At 50.0% G+C, this 12,773-nt stretch overlaps 1 protein-coding gene and 1 long non-coding RNA gene across 2 annotated transcripts in view; both read right to left on the minus strand.

Annotated features, from left to right (window-relative positions):
* The window catches only part of LOC116534725, a 162,867-nt gene that overhangs the window by 38,057 nt on the left and 112,037 nt on the right, over window positions 1–12,773 (minus strand). The window lies entirely within an intron of this gene.
* On the minus strand, window positions 5,127–12,614 carry NEURL3 (neuralized E3 ubiquitin protein ligase 3). The gene is made up of 4 exons (XM_032255305.1): window positions 12,345–12,614; window positions 7,898–8,383; window positions 6,848–6,919; window positions 5,127–5,912 (listed from the first exon to the last, which is right to left on the minus strand). The coding sequence occupies exons 1-4, from the start codon at window positions 12,370–12,372 to the stop codon at window positions 5,710–5,712; spliced, it is 789 nt and encodes a 262-aa protein (XP_032111196.1). The 5' UTR covers window positions 12,373–12,614; the 3' UTR covers window positions 5,127–5,709.

Consider the following 12,773-nt stretch of genomic DNA (forward strand, 5'->3'; position numbering starts at 1 on the left):
GCTCTGAAATGTCACCAGTGTATGTCATAATGAAAGTCTTTTTTTCACTTATTCTGCTTGGCAACTGGTGGGCTTTTTCAATCTGAAAAGCGGTGTCTTTCTTCAATTCTGAGAAATTCTTCTCTTTATTTTTATTTTTGGTAAAGATGGGTGATTTATATGTTGGCCAGGCTGGTCTTGAACTCCTGGCACAAGTGATCCCTACCGCCTTGGTCTCCCAAATTGCTGGGATTATAGGCACAAGCCACCATGCCTAGCTCTAATCTTTCTTTGAATATTCTCTTTTTTCCATTTTCTCTATTTTCTTCTTCTGGAATTCCTATTGGTTGGTTATTTGAACTTCACCTATTCTCTTAATCCTCTTTTTTATATATTTCATCTCTTGTTAATTTTGGAATGCATTCTGGTTGATTCCAAATTGTTAATACATTTTTCAGCTACTTACTTTCTGCTACTCCCTCTATCAAATAAAGTTATTTTTATTTTAATGATCAAGCTTCTAATTCCAAAGGTATCTAGATTTTTCATTGCAATATCCTTTTGTATCTGATTATAGTTATCCTAAAGCCCAAGTTTGTATGCTTTATTAACCCTATTTTTTCAGGTATAAACTTTTTTTGTCAGTCACTTCCCCCATGATATTCCCTTTTTTCAAATATTTGGCTTTTCTTGGCTCTGAGTTCACCTTTGGATCTGAAATTCCTTGTTAGCCTAAGTGGCCTGCTTGCAGAAAGGGGTAGGGCATGCAGCCATGACTTGGTGCACTTGTGTAAAGTGGAATGAAGAAGGGACAGGATGTGCTGCTGGAAGGATGAGCCAACGGTTAGCCTTCCAGATTTGGAAGCTTCCTGTTATCCTTGGGAGCTGTTAGTCCCTGGGGCTTTGTCTTGCCTCACACCCAGGTGTTCATCTTTTACTGCTCCTGCCCATGGGAAGATACCTCTGTGACTCACTGTGTGACCTAAGGTGAACATTTATGGCTGTCCATTCTGTGAGCCTCAACCAGTCATGGTCAGTAGGTCATGGACCACCTCCTGCTCCCAGTTCACAGTTCTGAGTTTGAAGCATTCCTAGAGCTGCTCTCACCTTTTATGGCAGTCCTCTCCCCAGCATGGTTTCCATATTTAATCTAATCTCACCTGTTTTCCATCTTTTATTGTGGTTTGTTCACTAGGTGTTCCCTATATTGTTTTATAGGGAAGAAATATGTTTGTTTAAATCATTCTGAGCAATTTATAGAGAATTGGAATAAAAGGAAACAACTACATGTGCTCAGTCTACCATCTTGAAATGGAAGTTGAAAAGCTCTTAGTATAGACTATCCTAACACTTACTACATTGAATACAATTATTTATTCCCCAATGTTGCTCCCAAGGACATAGACAAGTCTGTGATCATACTAGGATACCTCCTAGAGTCAGATATTTCATTGTTCTTGGAATTAATTTGATGAATGAAGAAATGATAGCTCAGTGTAGTTATAATGAGAATGTTAGCCCATCATTTATAAGATGATTCCTTTTACCTGCCCCTCAGTTTTCCTATCTATAAAATTAGAGAAATGTTAGAGATCATTCCTTTCACTTCAATCTTAAGGAATCCTGCGTTTCTTGTAGAGCACACGTACTAGCAATTAATTCTCTATGTTTGTTTATCTGGGAATATCTTAATTTCTTCTTTACTTTTGAAGGACAGTTTTGCTGGATACAGAATTTTTGGTTCACAGTCCTTTTCCTCCAGTACTTATATCATTTCACTGACTTCTGGTCCCCATGATTTCTGATGAGAAGTCAGTTGTTATTGAGGATAACTTGTATGCAATTAAGTGATTTTTCCTCACTGCTTTAAAGATCTCATTGTCTTTGGTTTTTGACAATTGGACTATGATATATCTCAGTGTGGATCTCTTTCAGTTTATTCTTCTTAGGGTGGAGGTAGAGTAACACATTAGAGTGAGAACAACCTTTTAAGTAATCTAACTTGGAATTCATTGAGCTTCTTGGATGTATAGATTAATATTTTCAGAAAATTGGCCAGGTGCAGTGGCTCACGCCTGTAATTCCAGCACTTTGTGAGGTCAAGGTGGGTGAATTACGTGAAGTCAAGAGTTTGAGACCAGCTAGGCCAACAAGGTGAAACTCCGTCTCTACTAATATAATAATATATTATATTTGTATAATATAATACATATATCCTTCTAGAAAATTTAAAGACTCTTTGGACTTTATATCTGTAATTTCTTTCTTCTCCTTTATCTCCCTCTTCTCCTTCTGGTACTCCCTTTACATATATGTTGGTGCATTTGACAGTGTCCCATAGGTCTCTAGGGCTTTGTTCATTCTTTTTTCCTTCTATACCTCAGATTAAATCATAATTATCTCTATTAACCTGTCTTCAAGTTCATTGATCCTTTCTCCTGCCAGCCTAAATCTGCTATTGGACCCCTCTAGTGAATTTTTTACTTCAAGTATTGTACTTTCTAACTCCAGATTTTCTATATGGTTGGTTTTTAAATAACTTTTCATCTTTCTGATATATTGATATTCTGTATTTGGTGAGACATTATTGACACACTTAAAAATAATTTTTAGGGCCGGGCGCGGTGGCTCAAGCCTGTAATCCCAGCACTTTGGGAGGCCGAGGCGGGTGGATCACGAGGTCAAGAGATCGAGACCATCCTGGTCAACATGGTGAAACCCCGTCTCTACTAAAAATGCAAAACATTAGCTGGGCATGGTGGCGCGTGCCTGTAATCCCAGCTACTCAGGAGGCTGAGGCAGGAGAATTGCCTGAACCCAGGAGGCGGAGGTTGTGGTGAGCCGAGATCGCGCCATTGCACTCCAGCCTGGGTAACATGAGTGAAACTCTGTCTCAAAAAAAAAATAATAATAATAATAATAATTTTTAGACATGGCTTCTTTTAGCTCACGGAACATATTCATAATAGCTAGCTTAAAGGTTTTGTCTAGAAAATCCAGTATAAGGCTCTCTCAGGGACAGTTTCTAGTGACTGATTTTTTTTTTTCCTGTGTATAGGCCATACTTTCCTATTTCTTTGCAGATCTCATAATTTTTCTTAAAAATACTAGAGCTTTTTAGGTAATATAATATAATTTGGAAACCCTAAAAATCAGACACTCACCCCTCCAGGGCTTATTGTCATTGCCAGTTTGTTGCTGCTGTTTCTGTGGGGATTTTGTTGTTGTTGTTGTTGTTGCTGTTGTTTTTTGTTTTTGTTTTTTTCTCACTTTCCTGGACTAATTCTGTAAAGTCTATATTCCCTGAAGTCTCTTTTCAGTTAGCTTAGTGGTCAGCTAATGATTGGACAGAGATTTCCTTAAATGCCTTGAGCTAGTAAACCTGCTGACAAGGAGCTCTGTTTGTGGGTTCAGGCACACCTTCAGTGCTCAGGCAGCTTCTAACTCAGTCTTACCCTTCACTTCCTACTTGTACAGGGCCTCAAGGTCAGCCAAAGTGAGAAATTGGAGCCCTCTTAGGTCTTTCCTGAGCATGTGGACAGCCTTGTAGATCCCCTGGAGTATATCATAACTTTCAAAGTTCTCTGCAGACATCTCATTTCACAGATCTTCCTTTTAAATCTCTGGCCAGCCTCTTGTTTGCCTCAACTAGGGTCACAGACTTAGGCAACTGTGATGTAAAACAGTTGAAACTGATTATGTTTGGCAAATGTCCCAGGGATAGGGATTTCTCATGAAGAGGGTCCCAAGTAGGGTTAAAGAATGACACGCCCTGTAAATGAAACTTTTCCAGAGAATGAAGATGTAGGTCAGATCGTGACAATAGTGTAGGGATGGAGCTTTCTGAGGAACTCCCAACTCAGTCTGTCGATCCACCCTGAGAGGCTTCAAGGCTGCTGGTTTTCAAGGCTACTGTGGAGCTGGAGGCAGAGGGATGGGAAAAGCTAGCACCACAAATCCCGCTGTTCTTGCCAAAGCACAGGAGCTCATCTCGGATAAGCATCCTTCAGATTATCAGTAGCCTCTGGTTAATTTCTAGAGCTCTGAAAAAGTTGATTTTGGTAATTTGCCAGTATTTTTGTTGTTTTACGGAAGAATGGGTTTACAGAGGTCCTTACTCCTCCATTCCAGAAGGCCCACCTCTGGTTAGAGATCTTTTCTAAAATCAGTCTTGCTAGATGTTACCTAATAAGGTAGTGTTCACTGGAATTGGGATTAAAGTACTGCCCTCACACTGAAGCTATCTGGGCACAGAAGGGAAAGAGAAGACACTTAAAGGATGAAAAAACTTGCTTTAGGACCCACAGAGTCATTTCAAAGTATTGGGGTGATTGGAACCCCTTGGTAAAAGTCAATGGGCTGCCAGGTCTCACATGAGGTCCTTGACAACGGATCCAGTACATTCTTGGGACCCACCCCTGGCAGATGCCTTTTCCAGGGAAAGGGTGCTGCCATTTTTTAGTCTTTCTTCCAAGTTACAAGTTGAATATTCATGTTCCTCACAACTTACCAACAAGAAAATTATCCATTTTACAGATGATGAAACTGAGGCTCACAGAGGTCAACTCACATGCCCCAAGTCAGAGCATTTGTGAATGATAGTGAGGGGATCTTACTCCAGAGTGAAAAGTACTCAGGTGTCATCAAATCCAGCCTCCTGACCCCCTGTTTGTCTACGTGGTGGGCAGAAAGGCAGTCTGTGGAGGTGCCTGCACTTTCAATTTTGAGCACAATAGGTTCAGATCCCCTTCATATACCCCTCTTCTCTAGGAGTTGCCTCCCCACTGGCCACAGAGAAGGGAACAAGAGCAAAGTTACAGGCACAGCTTACCCCTGCCAGACACCTTCTGAGGTGGGATCCCAGGTCAACTCCTGCCTCCAGTCAGGGGCCAGAGCCTCCAGACAGTGCCCCAAAATTAAGGGTGACAAGGGAAAGGGTGGTTGGGACTTGAGGATTGGGATTATAAGACCACCCCCTTCATGTGCTCGAACCATGGTCCTGAGTGCCCAGAGCCCCACCCAGGCCACCTACAAGCCCAGTGTGGGGAAGAAAGAACGGCGTGTCCCCAAATGCTGCATCAGCCTGAGCAGCCCACACTCCTATCCCACTCCCAGACTGCAAGCAAGGGGACATAGTCACTGCAAAATCATTTAGGAAAGGCAAACTTTATTTTGATATCTCGGAAATTACCACAGTGACAACAATACACTTTCATGTTTTAAATCATCTTCAGATGCATGGTCTCACTGAGACCTCACGACAACCCTGAAAGGTAGGCAGGGCAGGCAACTACACATCCACCCTACTGGGGACTTGTGGGAGGCAATGCAGCTTCCATGTGGAAGTTTACACATTCCATGCAGATACCTCCTGCTTCAAGTCCAGTTCTTCAATACCCCAGGAGGTACAGGGCTTCACCAGACACAACAGATACCTGAACTCCCTCCACTGTAAAGCACAGGATTGGGCCACCCCATCTCTAAACAAAGCACCCCATCAGAAGGATAGTTCTGGCGTGGACAGAAAGAGGGGTTTTTCCTTGCAATCCTGTTGGGAAACAGGTGGAGGGAGCAGCCCTCTCTCTGATGTTCTCTCTCTGACACACCTGTTGCTGATCAGCCCTTCTGACTCTTCCCCAGAAAGAAGGCAGGGCTGCACCTCCTCCCTCTGCAGGGGCTGGACTCAGATCTAGTCCCAGGCAGCCACTCACATCGGGAAGCCTCCTTCTCTCATGAGCCCTCCTCAGTCCTCAGAGCAGGAGAACCCCATGCAGGGGCTACCGCCTCTATCTGCCAGCGGCACACAGGGCACTTGGCCGTATCCCTGAAGACCCGCCAGGCACAGTAGCTGCAGAAGTGTGTGTGGCCACAGGGCACAAGGCAGGTGTTGGCAGCGTGACAGAAGCAGATGGCACACTCCTCTCCTGGTATGGCTGGGAGAGAAGACAACACAGGTCAGGGCACGTGGGGGAAGGGGTGGGCAAACCACTTACAATGTGACCACAGAGAATGACAGAGAAATGCAGCTGTATTTTGAAGAATATCACCTAGTAAGAAAATGCTTACCGTGTAATCAAGTGAAAAAAAAGGGGAAGAAAGCCATAATGTGTGTGTGTGTGTGTGTATGCACGCGTGTGTGTGTATAAAATCAAATTCCAATTAGAGAAAAGGAAAACAGAGCACAGACAAGTCCCCATGTATACACATGTCTATATCAATGACCAAAAATACTGGGAAGAAATCCACCCAAGAGGTAATGGGTGATTTCTTTTTTTTTACTTTCCTCTTTATTCTTTAATCTTTTTTTATTTTTTACAGACAGTCTCACTCTGTCACCCAGGCTGGAGTGATCACAGCTTGCTGCAGCCTCAACCAGCTGGGCTGAAGTGATCCTTCCACCTCAGCCTCCCAAGTAGCTGGGAACACAGGCATGCATGACTGTACCCAGCTAATTTTTGTACTTTTTATAGAGACAGAGTTTTGCCATGTTGTCCAGGCTGGTCTCAAACTCCTGGGCTCAAGCCATCTTCCTGCCTCAGCCTCCCAAAGTATAGGAGCCACTGCACCCCACCTATCCTTTCATCTTTATTTCCATTGGCAAAGCATTTACAATGAATGTGGATGACTTTTTAAAACAAGAACAAAATAACACTGTCTGTTCATGAATGTGCTCTTATAACTCACAGAATGGGCCAATGCTCTTGCAGGTAGAGCTGCCAGGTTGCTTTTAGCTTTCCAGTAGGCAGAGCCAAATCTTTTGGCCCAAAGCCTATGACAGACTTGAATGAACAACCAGGGCATGGGGCTTCCCTCCCTACTCCAGGTGCTGGATTCCTGGGGAGTCCTTGGTGCTTGGGAAGGCACTCACCTTCTGGCTCAGGCACTGTCTTGCTGCTGAGGTCCCACAGCATGGCTGTCGGGAGCCAGCTGTCTGTGGGATCTGAGGCAGAGAGAGACACTTATGTCCAGGACTGCAACTCCAGGTGCCCCATCCCGCTCCTGGCCCCACAGCAAAGTGTCCAGTCTCCCTTCTTTCCTGGGTTACAATGCTGAGCCCCTATCCCCAAATTTTAAGACCCTGTCCTGGTCATCCCTTCCCCAGCTTAACCCAGCTGAGAATCTGAGAATCCGTGGGGCTGCAGATTCTTCCTCCTGAGCCACCCGTCCTCCAGGCCCTTCTTCTTTGCCCTCCAGCTGCTGCCTGAATGGAGACCCTTGGCCAAGCCACATTCCCAACCCAGATGGGCATCACCATCCCCCAAGAGCCTGGACAAACACAGGTTCTGGGGTCCCACTCCAGACCCAGCAAATCGGGTGCTCCAGGTGTGAGGTGCTGGCAGCTGTGGCAAATAAACGATTTTAGCAAATCTGCTTGCAGGAGGGAGGGAGTGGACCACCACCGAGCCCAGGAATGCCAATATTTCTTGTTATGGGTATTGTCTCCCTGTGCTTCCCTGAAATCTACTTGCCTATGGGGTGGCTAGAGGGATGGCTCTCCTTTCCCCACCCACTGACTGAGAAACTCAGCTTTCTCCCTGCAGGCACTCTCCATGCACACCTCTAGCCCCACCTGTGTGTTCCCTTTGCTTGCCACCCTTGTCTCTAGTGAACTCCTATTTAGACTGCAAAGCCCAGCCCAAATGTTTCTTTCTTTGTAAAAGGAGGTGGACATTTTAGCAGATGTTTGGGTTAACAGATGGTAGGAGTGCTGGTCCTATCTACTCATCATTCTTAGGGACAAGACTGCCCTCCCTACGACTGGGCCTTGTCTATCTGATGTCTCCAGTGCCCAACTTCACAGCTAACACTGGACAGGGGCTGAATGTGAACCTTCTTCCTGTGGCTCTAGATTGGTGTGGGGTGCCACTGGAGCTCCCATCTCCCCACCTCCCCTACAGGGTCCCCACGGTCGCCTCACCCAGCAGCTCGATGGCCTTGGTGGTCCCGTACACGTCCATCACGGCCCAGAGCGGGGCGCCCACTGGCACACCCTCGCGCAGTAGGAGCCGGCAGCCGGCGTTGACCTTGGCGAAGAGGCGGCCGCGGCGGTCCACCCAGAAGCGGACCACGTCCCCCGCAAGTGCGCAGCCCTCGGGCAGCATGGCTGCCCAAGTCGGGGTCTGCTTCTCCAGGTCCGGGCACATGAAGGGTGGCAGGCTGGGCGCGGAAACGCACGCGGGGTCCAGGCGCGTGAAGCCCACGCGGAGGCCGCCGCACCAGCCATGCTCCTCCCGCAGCACGCGCAGCGACACGCGCTCGCCTAGGCGCACCGGCCGCTGGCTGAACACGATGCCATCATGGAACGTGGCTCGCCTGTGTGCGGTGCAGCCACTCGTGTCCAGACGCACTTGTGTGCCTTTGGCCTCGGCATGGAAGCGAAGTGCGTCTCGGGGAGACTTGGCGTCTGTGGGTTGGGGATGGAGAGTGTCAGTGCTGACTGGGTCTAGACCCACCAGCTCCCCAGGGAGCCCCCAGTATCTCAGAGTCCCCCACACCTCGGAACCACTTTGACCTTCCCCTAGGGACAATTTCCACCTCTCTCGTTCCTGTAGGGATATTGTGAAAACTATAGGAACTGATGCCTATTTGTGATCTGCCTGCGACCAATCTAGTAATGGTTATCATTGTTCAACAGAAAGATGAGGGTTAGTCAGGCATACATATCTATGCGTTTGTTATACACATTTTTGGGGTTTTTGTTTTTGTTTCAGAGATGAGTTCTTGCTGTGATGCCCCCGCTGCTCTTGAATTCTTGGCCTCAAGTGATCCTCCTGCCTCTGCCTCCCAAAGCGCTAGGATTACAGGTATGAGCCACTGTGCCCAGCCCATACATTTATTCTACATGCACCTAAAAATAACGGAAGAGGAGACAGACTGATTTGCTGACTGTGGTCCGCCCTGGGAGACCATCCGCTGTTCCTTCTCTGTTTGTCTCTCTGGCTTTCCCATGGAGAACTGCATCACCTGTGAAGGCCATGGCCCCCAGTAATGGAGTCGTCCTTGTCCTGGGAGAGAAAGGGGTCTGGCTGCTCCCCCCAGGGTGTGGATGCAGGCTCAAGAGGGAGTCCCAGGCTAGCCCCTCAGAATCCTAGGTGGGGTCCAGCCCGGCTCTGGCATGGGCTCTGAAACCAGGGGACTTCCCACATACAGGACTCTGCCTGGTGGTCAGACGGGGAAATCACCTCACTGAGCAGCCCTTCCTCTCCACTCAGCCTGCAGGAAGCTGGCAGGGCTTCCTACCCCACAACTGCCTTAGCTGGCCCTGCCCCTCCCTTCCTGGCCTTGCTCTTTCTGGGCTGGGGGAAGGAGGCTGGCTGGCTGCTTGCTGTTGAAAATTAAAAGGTGAAATCAATTAGAATTTGAGCTAGACCCCAACCTACAGGAGCAAGGCCACTCCCCTCCCAGATCAGGTCATACTCCCCTGGCAAGGCAGGCACTCTGACCACATACAGGTTTACACCTTCTATCGGAGCCCAGGGCCAGGAGGCTCCATCTGATCAGGCACCAGGACACCTTTGTGGTGAGTGACTCTGTCTCTGACTTCCACAGGCCAAAGGTAAGCCTACCTGAAGTGACCTTTCCCCAGGATTAGGGACCAGCTCTCACTGTGGCCTTGGGACTCTCACAGAGCCCAGTGTATCCACATCCACCCCTCGCCCGCGCCCCACCCATGCCTTCCTGTGATGCACTCATCCTCCCCCGCCCCCTCCCATCCCGGCAGGCCTGCCCAGTTCTGGTGCCTCAAGGCTGCACCTAGGCAAGAAGTCCTGGAGCAGCACCCATGGAGAGCTGAAGCCAGGCTGGGGGCCCTGACATCAGTGAACCTGTCCTTGTACCCATGGTTGAGGCTGCTCCATGGAGGGCAGTGAGGCACCAGCTGGGCCATGGCTGACACCCCCATTCCAGACCTGCCCTGCTGCTGGCCCAGGCAGGTTACTGCCCTCCGGTGCACAGCCTCCTCACCCACAAACGGCAGTGATGTGCATTTCCAGCAAGACCAGGCATCCTGGGACACCTGTCTGGAGTCCTGTTCACTGCCTGCCTGGCCAGGCATGGGGCTGGGGTGCCAGGGCAGGCAGGGGCTCTTGGCATAACCTGCCACAATCTAGGAGGGCAGAGGCCAGCCCTTCAGCTGAGTCACGGCCCATCCCTCAGATGGGAACTGGAGAGAAGCCCTGGAGTAGGCTTGGCAAGAGACCCAAGCAATGGCCCTGGACAAGGGGCCATGCCAGAGATGGTGGCTGGCATCCGAGACCTCTCCACGAACTACCACACCCAATCCTGCTGCCATCCTGAGAGGCAGATGGTGGGCAAGTTGCCAGCCCCGCCCCACAGCAATCAGGGGCAGAACTAGCGTCCATGAGTTCTCCCAGTCTCACCCATGCAGCCCCTACAGGGAAAGGGGCACCCGTTGGGTCAGGGGAGCTGGAGCCCTGTCGTGCTCTGCACCATGGGCCTCGATGGAACCAGCAGAGATGAGCCCGTCGTGGTTGGGGATGGAGTTTCCACCCCACCCTCTAGGCAGGTGCCTGGGACATAGGCTGGCTCTATGCAGGACTGGCTCTGGGGGCAGGGAGGGGTGGAGGATAGGAGGTGACCTCACTGGTCCATCCACTTCCTGGAGGGAGTAGGGAACTGGCTAACTGGAGGCAGTCCAGGGAGGATGGGAACTCCCCCAGAATGGCCTTGAGGGTACAAGAGGCCCTGGGAGCCCGTGAGAAGCAGGCCTTGCCTTGAAGGAGAATTTGACAGTTTGCAAAGCTTCCCGCTCCCTGCCTCGGAAGCCTTCGCAGCAGCCCTGTGTGGAGCTAAGTCCTCATGTCACCGGGGTTGGTAGGTGCTGAGAGGACGGGGTGGCTGAGTAGGTCACTAGAGGCCAGAGCACCTGAGCAGTCTCCTCTGTACTGCTCACTCAGGCTCCGCCTCCTACCTCCATCAGCCCCCTTCCCCTCCACTCCACCCCCACCTGGCAGGGGAGTGAAAGGTCCCTTAGGGCACAGCCTCTTGTCTAGGAAGACTCTTGGTCTGTCTATATGGTCACCTTGGCTATTCAATGTGCACCACCAAGGCTAAGTGGGGTTGAAACCCACTCTCACCCCACCAGCCTGGCAAGAGCCTGCAGGGACCAAGTCTACCTACTTCAGGCAGGGCTCTGTGCCTGGGTCTGGAGCAGGATCTGGGTGGCCTGACAGATGTGATCGACACCTCCACTCCGCCTGACTCCTTCCATGAGGCCTGCAGGGGTCCTCCCACCCTTTGACCCGGGCAGCCTGGGACACCCTACTCCCAGGGTGGGGAGTGGTGGAGGTGGGCATGGGCCATGTGTGGCTCTCCAAGCAGGCCTCTCCCCAGCAGCTGGGCTAGCACACGGCTCAGATCACCCCAGTGCCCAAGCACCCTCACACTCAGAGGCGGTTGCTCTTTCTATGGGTTCCATTTTCAGGCAGGACCCTGAGCTCAGAGAAGCAGAGTGCCCTGCCCATGGGGGATCTCTCCAATTACTCCACCTGCCCTGGGGTCCCCATTGCTGAGGGGTGGACTGCCTGCCGGCAAAACAGGGCCTTTGGGGTATCTCTACTCCACAACATTCCAGATTCTCTAAGCTCTTGGAATTTGAGTGGGGCATGGGCACCCACTTGCTCAGCAAGAGCATTTAGGGATCTCCATCCTCACCACTCCTCCAGGCATCAAGCATTTTGGAGTGCCAGGCACCCCTAAGCACTTTGCAGCCTCTTTTCCGCCTCATTCCACCTTGGGGAAAGTCCTCAGAGCTTGCGAAGGCTGTGCTAGTCATCCATGTTTTTGCAGCCAGAAAGTGGGGGATTCGCACTCCCACGCCACCTCCTTTAAGGCCCGTCATTTCCCTGCCAAACACAGTTACTGTGACAGCATTAGTGGCTCTGGGCACATCTAGCTGCTGGTCTGTGAGCCTGTGGTGCCCACCAGGGGACTGAGGGCCCTGAGCCCAGGCTTCCAGCTTTTTACCTGGGAGGGCAGGTCTAGAGATGCACAATTCCAGTTGCTGGTGCTCAAAGACCAGGTCCTCCATCTCCCATCCGCACATGGCCCTTCCAGTAAGGGACACCTGTGGCTTCAGGTGAGGCTCTCAGAGAACCTTTGTGCCTATCATTCTTTTGATTTGTGCATTTGATTTGATAAAGATCCCTATAGGCCAACAGGCGTTGTCCTAGACTGCAGATGTGGAAACTGAAGCCCACAGCTCAACTTGGCAGAACTGGGACCCCACCAGCCCCCTAAACTTTACGCTGACCACACCTCTACTCCAGCAGTGACACAGAGCGCCCTGCACTACCTGTACCCCCGGTCCAGAGACCAAGCTCTGGCCTCACAGGAGGTCTACTTACTGGCCTCGAAGCAGAGCTGGGCACCCATCAGTCCAAGGTCCTCGGGCACAGGTCCCCAAGTCTAGAAGGAACTGCCTAGAGAAGGCCAGTGGACAGGTTTCCAAAGATTCAGCAGGTCTGCTTTTTATGGCCAGAGATCACGTTACAAGGTTGATGATTAATTCGATGGTGCTGTCATGAGTTACTATATCCAGGGGATTTCCCGATGATTTCTCCTGACTTGCAGCCAGACCTGCTGTAGCTGGCCAGCCTAAAAGAAGGAAACAGGGACTGGGGACATGCCTGGGAATTTTTTACGGTAGCCGTCTCTCTCACTTCTGACCAATGTCAAGCTGGCTGTGCATTGTAATGGTCCGAGGATGTTAATAAATACCTAAGCCCAGCCCCGCCCCCAAAGGCTCTGGTTCCACTGGCCTGGGGTGGAACCCA

This window comes from Sapajus apella, unplaced genomic scaffold (genome assembly GCF_009761245.1).
Source record: "Sapajus apella isolate SASKATOON/1434 unplaced genomic scaffold, GSC_monkey_1.0 scaffold89, whole genome shotgun sequence".
NCBI classification, from domain to species: domain Eukaryota; kingdom Metazoa; phylum Chordata; class Mammalia; order Primates; family Cebidae; genus Sapajus; species Sapajus apella.

Bases quoted from the DNA above. Each gene is read 5' to 3' on its own strand.
- NEURL3 (XM_032255305.1), bottom strand. From the start codon at position 12,372: ATGGGTGCCCAGCTCTGCTTCGAGGCCA. The intron at 6,920-7,897 runs GTGAGGCGACCG...TCTCTGCCTCAG, and splicing joins CAAGGCCATCGAGCTGCTGG to ATCCCACAGACAGCTGGCTC. The intron at 5,913-6,847 runs GTGAGTGCCTTC...CTTCTCTCCCAG, and splicing joins GACAGTGCCTGAGCCAGAAG to CCATACCAGGAGAGGAGTGT.